Source organism: Cottoperca gobio, chromosome 15 (assembly GCF_900634415.1).
Source record: "Cottoperca gobio chromosome 15, fCotGob3.1, whole genome shotgun sequence".
Taxonomy (NCBI): Eukaryota; Metazoa; Chordata; class Actinopteri; order Perciformes; family Bovichtidae; genus Cottoperca; species Cottoperca gobio.
Window position 1 is genome coordinate 3,961,296 of NC_041369.1, and position 12,937 is coordinate 3,974,232.

The 12,937-nt window shown below is 42.5% G+C and overlaps 1 protein-coding gene across 30 annotated transcripts in view; it reads right to left on the reverse strand.

The window, feature by feature from the left end:
* The window catches only part of rims1a (regulating synaptic membrane exocytosis 1a), a 101,190-nt gene extending 88,682 nt beyond the window's left edge, over nt 1-12,508 (reverse strand). For 22 of the 30 annotated variants that reach the window (XM_029450408.1, XM_029450413.1, XM_029450432.1 and 19 more), the window contains exons 1-2: nt 12,010-12,507; nt 8,147-8,221 (exon numbers count right to left, since the gene is read on the reverse strand). In XM_029450408.1, the coding sequence (XP_029306268.1) occupies nt 8,147-8,221; nt 12,010-12,170 (236 nt within the window). In that variant the 5' untranslated portion in view covers nt 12,171-12,507. Of the gene's footprint in view, nt 1-8,146; nt 8,222-12,009 lie in introns of all 30 variants that reach the window. The other 8 variants (XM_029450416.1, XM_029450435.1, XM_029450434.1 and 5 more) reach the window with 2 other exon arrangements.
* Nucleotides 12,509-12,937: the final 429 nt, after the last annotated feature.

Here is a 12,937-nt window from a genome sequence, read left to right on the forward strand (position 1 = left end):
ATTACAGGTCCAATTTTCATGAAAGATGGTGGAAGGGTGTAACAAGGGCCAAGAATAAACCCGTGAAATGTTGGAGCAGACCCGATCACTTATGGAAGCGGCTTTGTGCTCTCCGAGTGCCTTTCTAGTTACTTCACAGTCTCCTAGTGTTTGTAGTTCACATCAGACCTTCTCAAGGCAGAACATAGTCCTTTTCCGAGTGTTGTATTTACGTTGTCCCTTCAGTATGAGGCTCATAGTTTACCACCAGCTCCCTGCTTATAATCCCCTTATAATTGATCGCAATGCACTTCAGGTAAATGTTAGCACACCATGTGCTACTGCTTGCATGATGCCTTGTAAATCTTTAAAAAAAACACTTCAAATAAAGTATAAAATAAATAATAATGCCAGAAATATAAAGAGGTTAATACTATTAAAGACGTTTCAGGACTTTTCCATGTCAGCTGGGTGTAGGGAGGCTGGGGTGGATTGGGGAGGAGCTTGAAACATGTACTGTGTTAGCACTTGTTGTCACTGAGCCGACAACAACAGAACCCCCACCGGCCATTTCATCAATTAATGGATCCGGGATCCCAACCCGGTCTTTGAATAAATGGATCAGCAACAGTCTGGGGCCCATAAGAGGGCGTCACCAGCTCCGTGGTGACGGTCAAGCTCTGAACCTCATCACCATTCTCACCTGAGTGAACGTTGAAGAGCACAGTAGCAGCAGGACGATAGCATTTAGCCCCAAATTAAATATGGCGTGAGAAGTGCTTAAAAACGCACTTAACTCTGTCACACACACCGTATTACTTTAGAGCACACATTCACATACAAACACACACACACTTGTAATTTGACAGATACCTAAAGAATACTAGTATTAGGTCATGTTTAAGATGACATAAAGCACAGAGACACTAACAGAAAGGAAAGAAACAAAAGAGACCAAGCTCCCAAGAAATACAAAGTAAAAGAAATAAAGAACAAAAGATAAAGATATGGAGAAAAACAGAGGAAGAGATAGACAGAGGGTGGGATGGAGGGTGGGATGGGAGAGAGAGGAGGGACAGATGGAGAGAGCACCAGAGCCAACAGCAGAGCTAAGTGGGTAGTGTGCTTCCCAGACAGTGCTCCATATGGCCTGGCAACGCCATACACAGCCAGGCAGCACAAACACACATATACACAGCATGTATACACACAGACACACACAGCATGTATACACACACAGAGACCCAAATACCATGTACACATACATATACAAAGCTCGGGCTGAGGGGGTTGCCACTAACGATTATTTTCATTATCGATTAATCTTCTGATCGTTTTTTAGATTAATCGTTTTGTCTATAAAGTGACAGAAAATAGTGGGAAAAGTTGTCTTTGAATGTCTTGTTTTGTCAGTCAAAACCCCAGAGATATTCAGTTTGATATGATATAAAACAGCAAAAAAAAAGCAGCAAATGTCCATATTTGTAAACCTGAAAACGTAATTTTCTGCCATTTCTGCATGAAAAATGACTTTAACTATTAATCAATTACCAAAATAGTTGCCAATTATTTTTCCGTTGACCGACTAAGCGATTAGCAACTGATTGTTGCAGCTCTAGTCACTCTTTAAAGAAATGTCAAAAACATCTAATGTGATATTGGTATCTTCTTTTTTAATCTTCTTTGTATTAAGGGTATTTTAAATATAACCCATTTACTCTAAACAATCTTGTGTTGCAAACGTAATTTCAGCAGCTTGCTGTGGTTGCGGCAGAGACTCACCTGACAGTCACCTGACTTGAGAAGCTGCAGGGACGCAACATTTATTTCCTACGATTTGTAGTTGAAGAGGAGCGCTTGTTTTGAGTGTGTACTGATTGTTTGAGCGGTGAGGCTTCCTGCTTTCACCCATTCATTACCAACTATTTTTATGATCTGGAATGTCAAATGTTTATTGAATAATTGCTCTGAACTGGTATGTTTGTCCAATACTGCAGCTGTTCATAAAGTGTTCATTGGGGTAGAAAACAAGGTCACCTTTGTCTGGTATCACAGTCTGGATGGTTTCAAAACAGAAAACTGTACGTTTGCACCTGGTCAGTAAACCTGACAGCGTACGCCCGGCTTCTATTATATGCCAATCACTTCATTACTTTTGTACACAAACCGAGAAGGTGTAATGGAGAAGGGAGCAGAACGTCAGACAAATATTTGTAGCTGTGGTTAAGATAAAAGTGTACTCGCCAAAGTAATAGCTGAGATCTGAGAACATGGCAACATTGATACAATGAAATCCGACAGGGCAAGAAACACGAGGGTTCAGATCGGACTAAACAAGCAGTTTAGCCAGAATATAAACTACTAGTACCCCTGAAATGCACAGTAACACTATATGCACGACCTTCTACGACATATACAGAAGGTGAAAGTTAAACCAGGATGTACATTTTCTAACAGCGTGAGCTCTCTGTTCGTACTTATACCTAATAAAAAGTCATATATAACTCGTATACAAGCCACATAATCAATTAGTATGCAACCCACGTAATCCTGAGGCTGGACATGCAGAGCTGAGTCTCAGGAAGCCGGGTGACGTAGTACAGAGGGACTACAGTGAGTCGGCGTAGTTAGGGGGACGGACGGATTCAGAAACACAGGACTTTCCCCCTGCTGTTCGTGTCCCACGTAAGAAGGCAACGTTGACTTATTTTAACATACTTTTGTTACGTAACTTACGTACTTAACTAACGGCAAGTACTTATGTTATGTAACTTTCAGAAACAGACAATCCGACCATCATGGTATGAACAAGTATAAACACGTTTTCCTTTAGAAGTGGTTTGATAGCACATCAGAAGAACCAGCTCATTTCAAGCTTCCTGAAGCCTTAAACTATAATGGAAGTCTACAACAGACACTTTGGGTATTGTTTAAAATCTGTATGGTCATGACTGCTCATGTTCGCTCCTACACGATTTTTCCGTGTTCCCAAATGTCCCCATTTAACTTGGTGAGTTTAATGTTATATTTTACTATTGGAAGTATTTTCTTCACAACTGAGATCCAACTTAAACATACATCATCAACCTCTGCACATATTCTCCAGATACACGTTTGTACCATCAAGTCAGAACATGCCTTCCTACAGACTACGCAAATGATCCAGTTAAATAAGCAGTGTGTGCTGTCCAGTAAAGATGGAACTCTGTCAAGCATACAGAAATATAAGTGAGAGTGAATCAAGGCCCCCCGCCGATCCCAGAGCAGAGACTCGTAGGAAGACCAGGATAACAGCCAATCCCTGAAGGAAGCGAGGAAGTGCCTACTCGCCAATCCCAGGGGTCACTGAAGTTACTACAGGGCTGCTGGGCCATCGCCATGGTACCCTGCTTTCAGGGGACACCTGGCCGAACACATTTAGTGATGTGAAGTGTAAACACCTTTACGCTGCAGTACATCGAGGGACAGGGGTGGAGCGAGGACCAAAACTTATGCATGTGAAAAGTAATGTGACCAGACCTGACCAGTCTGTAGTAAAGTTCATCTGAAGAGAAGTTCATTGACCCATTTCATCTCACTAACCCTTTATTAACAGGAACATTAGTTGATGTCCGACATATTTAAATCTCTCATAACATCCGCTTTGGCTACATTGAAGACGTAATGCGGACCTCTTGCGGAGTGGATGTGTTTATCTACTGGCGCCCCATGGTACATACTTATTCAGCGACTTTGTGTAATATGTGTAAGTTAATATGTATGTCAGAGATAAAGTTACCGAGCAACCGCCAGCCGGTGGCAAAATAAATGACTTGGTCATTTAGTCACTTCCTGTTTATACTTAGTTTGTTTTTCTGTTTTTTTTATAAAGGCACTTTATGACACATTTCAGTGTAAAAGGGCAAACCTTGCGTAAAAAATATAAATAGAAGTCAGGTAGGGCAGATCTCTGTGGTGCATAAGCAGCACTTATGTGCTGTTCTCACGCCTTTCATTGATTATAGTGGAAGCGTCGTGTTGCAGCAGCCGCTCCATGAACAGAAAATATTCTAAATCTACATGCCTTGATTGAGCCTGCCTATTAATCGTTTTTAAGATCAATAAACACAGTTAATATTTGACTGGAATTTGTCCGAGACATTGAAACACGAGGACCGGCTCCACTTTCTTTTCAAATGGAAACTGCAGCATTTAAGTCATGCAACAAGTCCTCATTTCAGTAACTTTTCCAAAACAAATCAGTAACCAAGATGCATTCAGTAACACAAGGTCATTAATAGCACACATTGTAACATGGTGATGTTATCATTTGAAAGCCTTGCATATGGTGATTAACTACAGCTGAAGGAATTACATGTCCCCCGACAGACCTAGAAACATCTACAACTCCTGGGCTTATTCAAAGTTTAAAACCCTCAAGAGATGAACTCAAAAGTACACAGTGGTCACGTTTAGAACAGAGCATTTTCTCTTACGCTGCTTTCAGATCGCCAGTAGATCAATCAACAGCTCAGCAGAAGTCCACTCTGCCGATCCTCCTGACAAACGTTTGGCAGGGACGGACCATCAGCAGCCAGGTTTCCCTGCCCACTTTATTTCCTACAGACGTTACAATGAGTCTATGAATAAACATTATGCCTTGAGAAATACACAATGATCAGTTCATGTCTGCCATCCAGGGTTTACCTGAGCCATCTTCTTTTTTACATTTCCAGCTATCAATGCTAACATTGGTGAAAAGATGAGCAGGGAGGTGTATCACTCACTACAACAAGTCAAAACCTCAACACCGATGCCACATAATCTTTGGTCTCTAGTTTCAATGTGATGAAAGTAACCAATCACGCCCATTGTACCCGTTTCTGTAAATCTATCAGAGAACAAATATACATGTACTGACTGATTATAGGTAGCCTGTAAGAGCTACTCAATTACAATACATTAAATAGGCTAACTCTATGTTACTTTGTTACTTTCACTCACTAATTATACTGTGTGACAGAGAGAATGAAAGAGTCAGTATCGTGAGAGTGAACCAACAGGCCGAAGCCGTTTTCAGACTAGAGATGTTACGATACCTGAAATTTAGTAGTCGATACCAATACCAGTGAATTCCCACGATACAAATTCCATACCACAGTTAAAAAAACAAAAAACAAAATAATAAATCCCATGTACTTCAACATACACTTCTTTATTACCGTTTGCATTATGGTTTTTATTAGAGAGTTAAGCAGGTCATATTCAAATGTGTCGTCTTCAGACTACATTTGAACATATCAAGATAACATCATGATTTTATTTTGCCCACTACTCATTATATATTTTATATAATATAATGCAACTCTACGAAACCTCCTTTCACTGGCTGCTAACATCTAACAGCTAACTGTTGTTCCACAATGTAGCTTTATCAGGGAAAAATAGATTGCGTTCCCTGGAATTTACACTTCCCAAACACATTTCCTACCGTCCCCGGGATGACGGGATGTTGGTCTCGAGCCTTGGCGGTACCTAAAGTACCTGTGGTACTGTAGAAAAACGAGTACTGTCACGTTTTCAGAATTTTGGCATCGACTTGGTACCAAAGTAGCTAGCTCTTATAGATGGACCGCTGCGTTAGCAAAGTTGGGTAACTTGGGTGCAGAAGGCTTCATCAAAAACGGATCCTCCTCAGGCAATGAAGTTTTTTGAACTGTTTTATAAAGCTCAACATTAGAAATCATAAATGTGCCTCAAAGAGTTTAACAGTCCTTTTGGTTTGGTGTGGTTTAGATTAAAATAACTATAATAGATACAGTATTATCTCTGTGCCACTTCAATGGCCCTTGGAGAAAGAATAGTGACTGTGAATAATGTGGGGAATACTGACCGGAAAGGCACAGATTGTATAATGTTAGAAACGGGGGCCATATTGTGGGATTCCTCAGAGAAGCAGATGTGCTCCAGCTGACTTACTCTGTAATCCCACCTCACTCTACTCTGATCCAACAACACACACACACACACACACACACACACACACACACACACACACACACACACACACACACACACACACACACACACACACACATACACACACACACATACACTCCAACACACTCATACAGTGCACACAGATAGGACATACACAAGCTTTATCCTTTGATCATTGTGCTGCAGAAAAAAAGACATCGCTGGCTGCAGAGGTCACTGCGAACATAAATGCGTGGAAACTCACATTTCGACGTGCAAATAAGCCAGCGGGGACAGAGATGCTCATATAACATCAAAGAGTGAAAACAACGTCTGTTTCAAATAACGTTTCCAATTCAAGTCCGTATTAACAACTACTGATCAAATAACTAGACTTTACACACACACACACACACACACACACACACACACACACACACACAGCGATGAAGGGAAGACGATCACTGAGCTGAGCCATTATAAAGAATGGCTCCTGACCAACCCATCGAGCATCCAATCCCCACTAATTGGAGACGAGGTGGGAGCGGATATCTCAGTGGAAGCTAACCTCTAACCACCTGCATTCTCACTATGATGATCGTTGGCAAGCTTGGATAGAAGTGCTCCACGATTTGCATGTTTAAAGGAATATAGAAGTAAAGAGGTTGGCACCACTGAAACTGAGAGTATATTATATATGAAAGTTTAATTTTAACATTAACCTCAATGTCAGTCAAAATCACGAGAGTCTCTTCCATAACTTCATGAAGTCATATGTTATGGTCATCTGGAATGAATATTTCGACTTTCTTTGTGAGAAATTATAGTTTTTCTGTTTGGTATGTCAAACAACATGGAATACTACAACACCCATGATTGTCAGCAGCCATTGTTGTCAAAGTGATGGCGGTGTGATTTGGAGGACTTGAATTGTCTACTAAAGATTGTGTAAAGTCTTGTTCCTTTGACTTTTTTATTTTCCCTGTTTTAACTCATGAATGAACTGGTGCCAATCCAAATGCTTGTCCCTTACACTATGTGTTATAAAAGTTCTTACTTTCAGAACCCTTAGGGACAGATATAATCCCTTCTCCTGTCCAACACTAACAAGAAAAAGATTGCAGGGATGGATAACTGTAAGTGTAAGCACATTTTCTGTGGGTATACCATGAAAACAATTAGTTAGCTTGAGGTGCTCTCATACTGTAGCTCATCTATGAAGTGATAGAAACAATTCAAGATTTTTATTTAGCATTGTTAAAAAGGTGCACACAGTTTATCCTATCAGAGTACAGACTGAGACGGTCACTGAGCACGCAGAAGTGTGCACTGCTACGTTCTGCATTTAGGGAGTCCCGACTAGGGATAGCATGTTCCCGGCCAGCTAGCATATGGTTTTGGCTTTATTATGGGAAAATAGAACGGGTGGTCAATCCAATCATACATCACAGCTGTCATGCATTGTTCATGTTTTATCCAAAGCTCCTGTAATTCCAAATACAGGTGAGAAAAACTGAAACATGTCACACACGCACGCACGCACACGCACACACACACACACACACACACACACACACACACACACACACACACGCACACACATGAGGTTAAAGTCATTCCTCCAGACGAGCGGCTTGGCAGGAGAGCTGAGCAAACTGTGAGACACCCAGAGCATCTGAATCCAGCCTAAGCCAGCAATTCTACGACAACATTATCTGGTCTCTAATGACTTAACAGGACTCAACTGGATTTAGCAAACTGGCCGTGTCCATCTTTAAGTTGTTATTGTCTGATAGATGACACACAGCAACTGGGCCCTGTGTGTGTTGAACAGGATATTACCTCTCTCCAAAGGTAAAGACTTGTTAGGCATTGCTAAAATATGAATCAAAAAGTCTAAATGAGGTGCTTGTGCAATACCATACAAATTCCATAATAAGGGCTTGAGTCACGCTTGCAAAAGAAGACAAGTTTATTTTTATACTGTTGACTCATCAAAGGTGTAAAATAGCTTTCACAACAAAACATGAATGCAAGGCAAAAGAACAGACCGCCAGCTGTTGGTTGGAGGTTGTTCTGGGCCACCGGCTCAGAATGACGTTAAAGTGACCAAAAAGCAAATATCAACACCCATTTTAAACTCATTTTAAATTCTATATAAACGAGGTGATATGGAGTTGGTGGTTGAAAAACAACTGTTGCCACTAACCGGACGTCGTTTTGCTGCGGAGGTTTCTTCTGCCCAACCAGGTTCACCGTTCTTGCTTGAATAGGCTTCTCTTCTCTGAAACACACGAAGTTAAGAAAACGTTAGCACAAAACTCCACTGTTAACATTCTGATTGTGTTCTCATTACTAATGAATTGTAGCAGACTTCTGTTTTAAAAGCAAAGAAGCTCAGTACAGCTACGGTGGCACCTGAGTTCCAATGACCAAACCATAAAAAGCAAATGCAAATCCAAACTGAACTCATTTAAACGGGCATTGCAGTGTCAAAGATCCCTTTAGGCCTCGATGACGGGCCTTCGGCAACAATGAAATCCTTTTATATGTCCACTGACACATTCACGGTGTGATTCAAACCATCTCATCCATAAACATGAACAGTGGGCTCTGATCAGTCAGATCACAGAGGAAACTCGAGAAAGAAATCCCCACCAACACCCACGCTTTCTAAAAAAAGAAACACTGTGGGTACCCCTCTCATTATGAGACACTTTATGCACACAGGAACGATGATATCTCTTTGTTCCTCGTGGATTCTAACCATCCACTGCACTGACTGTTTAAAATAGGTAGTATTTATGTAGATGTGACGTCCTCGGATTATAAAAGGTACTTCCTTAATGCTCCTTTTTCCATGAGTGATACCATTATTGAATTAAGTTGAGATGTATGTTATTACTGGAGATTGGTGTCTAAGTACAAGATTCCAGTGTGTTTGTAAGTTTTAGCTTTTTTTTCGTTTCCTCCACATTTTGTTGACATTTTGAAATGAATGCTACACATGTTTTAATGTGTGGATGTGTTCCAACACTTCTGGCATTCATTGGTTTTCATTCACTTTTGTATGGCATGAATCAATGAGCAGAGTTGCTGGAGTTGTTTTCTTCTTCAGTGTAACATTAGTATCACATGTTGGAAGTACAGATTGATTTATTAAACTTGCACTATTAGCTTAGAATGAAAATGTTTCTGAGACCAAATGAATGCAGACTTCATTGTGACTATACAAGACCAGCAACTTTCAAGATTTTACAAATTCATTTCACATTGTATGAAAATGAATGAAGAAATGCATTGAAAATGTTCTAAAATACTGCAGCACGGTTTACAAAATGCTTGGAAATCTATTTGATTTGTAATTAATACGGCTGAAGCGGTCTAATCCCAATCCCTGGGCTGATGTCACCTCACATTAAAAAGTCTCCCAACACAAGGATGTAATGTGAAGACAGCACAGGTATTGGATTGATACTCAGACTCTCTACACTCAGGGATCACAAACAGTATCAGTAGGAAAAGGTTAGATGGTTGTATCCTCAACAGGTAACGGGCCAGAACATCCTGTTGGTCCGTTAAGGTCATCTTTTCTTCTCAGAGAGATTCCACTATTGACTTTAAGTTGCTGAACTTGATTTTCTAAGATGTTTCACAGCTCCCAGGAAACTATTACACAATGGAGTTTTTCCACACACTGGTATCTTACTTTTTCTATATGTTAGATAACAATATTAATATTGTTGAATCCATATTATGCATTGTAGGTAGACCAGCTAAACAGAACAGTACAATGCATTGCAATGTACCTAAGTATACAGCACATCTTGCACATGTAGTCATGAAAGAACAGATGCAAGCAATAGACACACAAACACCACGCACCTGACATTGTTCATCCATATATATATATACTGTATATATGTGCTTCCTGTGTATTCATTCATTCAGCACATTCTATGCATTCTATGTTCAAGGTGAGGGCACTGACATTTACTACCAAGTAAAAAAATCATTTTGACTTATTAAGGCTAACACTGACATGAAGTGATTGTACTGCAATGCAAGAATTTACTTCCACTGAGTTTCTGGTTTGATCAGTTCAGTGCAGTAAGAGCTGCCAAGTTTGATCACTTGTGCTTGATTGTATCAATAAAAAGCATGCCTTAAAGGTGAATTCTTCTGATGATATTACAGTGAGGGAATGTTTCTCATTGATCACTGATATACAGTAGTTCTGTAGGGAGGCACGATTATGTAACTGGGAGTTAGGCTTTTAAAGAAGGTACAGGATTGTATCATTTATCCATTTTTCTTTCTGTAAATTCCTTTCAATCATATACCAGATTATTATATTGTTTACCTACAATGTATTTACCATTATATGTTGCTTTGGCTATATACCAACAGGGAGGTATGCGTACAAATACTGTGATCCTATATGTTTTAAAAGCAAGGCGACTGATGGTGAGTATATCTTAAAATTCTCCTAAAAGTAGTTTATTCTCTGCCTCTCTGTATTACAACCCACACTGCCCTGCTGCTAGTACACTCACCATGCATGTATAAGTCAACCAATGCAAAGCTTTTCAGTGCAGAATGGAAAGACACGCACGCACTCTGCTTTGCTATAGTGATCTCAATCCAAACAGTGATGAGAGGAAACGATGCTGAAGCAAATATAGGTTAAGATATGTATGTGCTTACAGCCTGCCTTACATGCAGCCACTGATATGAATGAATGCACAGCTTCTAATACATTACTGAAAATGATGCATAGCCACTTAACCGGAATATATAGCCGGAGCTATATATTGGACATTTCCTTCTTTAGATGCAATGAATCGATCTTCCATTCCAGTGCTGGGCTATCAGTGCGCACAGAGGGCTTAAAATAGAACAGGGACGTAAAGCTTGAGGAGCGCCTCGCTTAGGTGGGTCGGTCTATCTTTCTAGTGCCCATGCAGCTTCATGCAGACCATGCAGAAAACGTGAGAAAGACATCGTTTCAACTTGATGCATTTTCTGGTCCTGGAGGAAAGGGGGCGGATGTGGGTTCATTTCTACACTGATCGCACTGACAAATAAATCTGGAGGAGACTTTTCACCATGCATGTATGGTGGTGGTATAGAAAAGGAGGAGGAGAAGGATGCACACAGTGAATATAAGTCACTCCTGATTCAAAATGACATACACAGGCACCTTTTGTCCCATTGTTATAGGTCTACTGGTTCTTTAACAGCCTGTGCAATGTGTGTTGCAAGAGCACTGGCCTACATACAGTGCATAATGCTGGGAAAGGCTCAACCGCACCCCAGAGCTGAGAACAGCAGCTGTTGAGATGGATGCTGCACAGAGAAAAGCCAACAGAGAGGGTTTTACTTTTACTATGCTTAATGCCAGTGAGCCTTCTGCGATTTCCTGCTGCATCTATAAATAAATATCTCAAGTAAAGTCAAAGTGCTGGCCACTTGACATTGATGATATTAGGGAGACAAGTGCAGATGAGAAATCAGATCTTGTTTTTTCATCTGAGTGGAGTGTGATGCTGCTGATGATGGCATGGTGACACACCCCTTCATCCTCCCACCAACCTCTTCTTCCTCGCTCATGAGCAAAGTTACACCTGACCCACCACCACACTCATTAAGCCTCTCACAGGAGCAGTGAGAAACTGGCCTGTGAATGTTTTCTCTTGCACACAGCTGTAGCCTACATGGGCCTGTAGTGAGAGAGTGGATTCTGTGAGGAGGGACCTGCATGATGTAGACGCGCACACACACACACACACACACACACACACACACACACACACACACACACACACACACACACACACACACACACACACACACACATATGCATGCACGCATGGTCAGATACAGAGGAGTGATGCTCAAGCATTTCATCCATAAGAGAGAACGGAGGTGGATGGAGTTCTTCAGAACGGAAATAGCCCAGGCCCAGTCTCTCTCTCACACACACACCCACACACTCTCTCTCTCTCTCTCTCTCTCTCTCTCTCTCTCTCTCTCTCTCTCTCTCTCTCTCTCTCTCTCTCTCTCTCTTACTTTAACATGGCCTCCTCCTTCGCCTCCTCATCCCGTTGCCGAGCCAGCACAGCCATGATGATCTTCCTCTCATCCTCCGTCAGATGGCTTAGGTCTGGCTCCGGAATGGCCGGGGCAACGGGTGGGCGCGGGCCGCCCCGCGGGCCCACGGAGGCAAACATCTTCCCCACCACCACCACCTTCCTTCCCTCCTCTTCCTCCCTTTCCTCTTCTTCTCCTTGCCTCGGTCGGGATCACGGATAGAAAACCCGCTGGCGGAGCCCACGGATCACGACATGGCCCACGGACAAAGCGGCGGTTGGAGCGACTGATGCGGAGTTCCCATGGCGGTGGCGGGGGGCACCCAGGGCGGCGGCGGCGGCAGCAGCAATGTCGGTGCTAGCTGTGGTAGTAGTAGCAGAGGTGACGGTGGTGGTAGCGCTTCGGTTCCCGGTTGCCGTTTTCAGCCTCTCCTTCTCCCTCTTGCTACTCCGCTGTCTTCTCCCCCCACCCCCCTCCCACCGCCCGCCTCTCCCCTCCACCACCTCCGTTTTACGGGGAGCCCATATCTCCGGCGGTCGGTCGGGATGATGGCACACGGGAGGGGGATCTCGCTTCCTTCCTTCAGGCCGGGCAGAGAGGGGCCCCCCTTAAGGCGGTTCAGGTCTCTGCTCGGTCCGGTGTCTGTGTGGCTGCCTGCGGGGCGAGGCGGCGACTTCTTGTTTTGCCGCGCCGCCGCTGATGCTGATGCTGCTGTCAGGGAGACAGAACCGTCAATGGGACCGCAGCCCCTCAAGCGCGTTCACTTCTCTTGAGGCGGGAGCGCGCAGCTCTCATTTGAGAATGGGGGGCTCCACTCACCGTTAAGATGCGCGCTCACGCCAGCCTATAGCACACTTAGAAAATAAATGGTTCCTCTAGCGTGCATTGTGGGTGTTGTAGGATCATG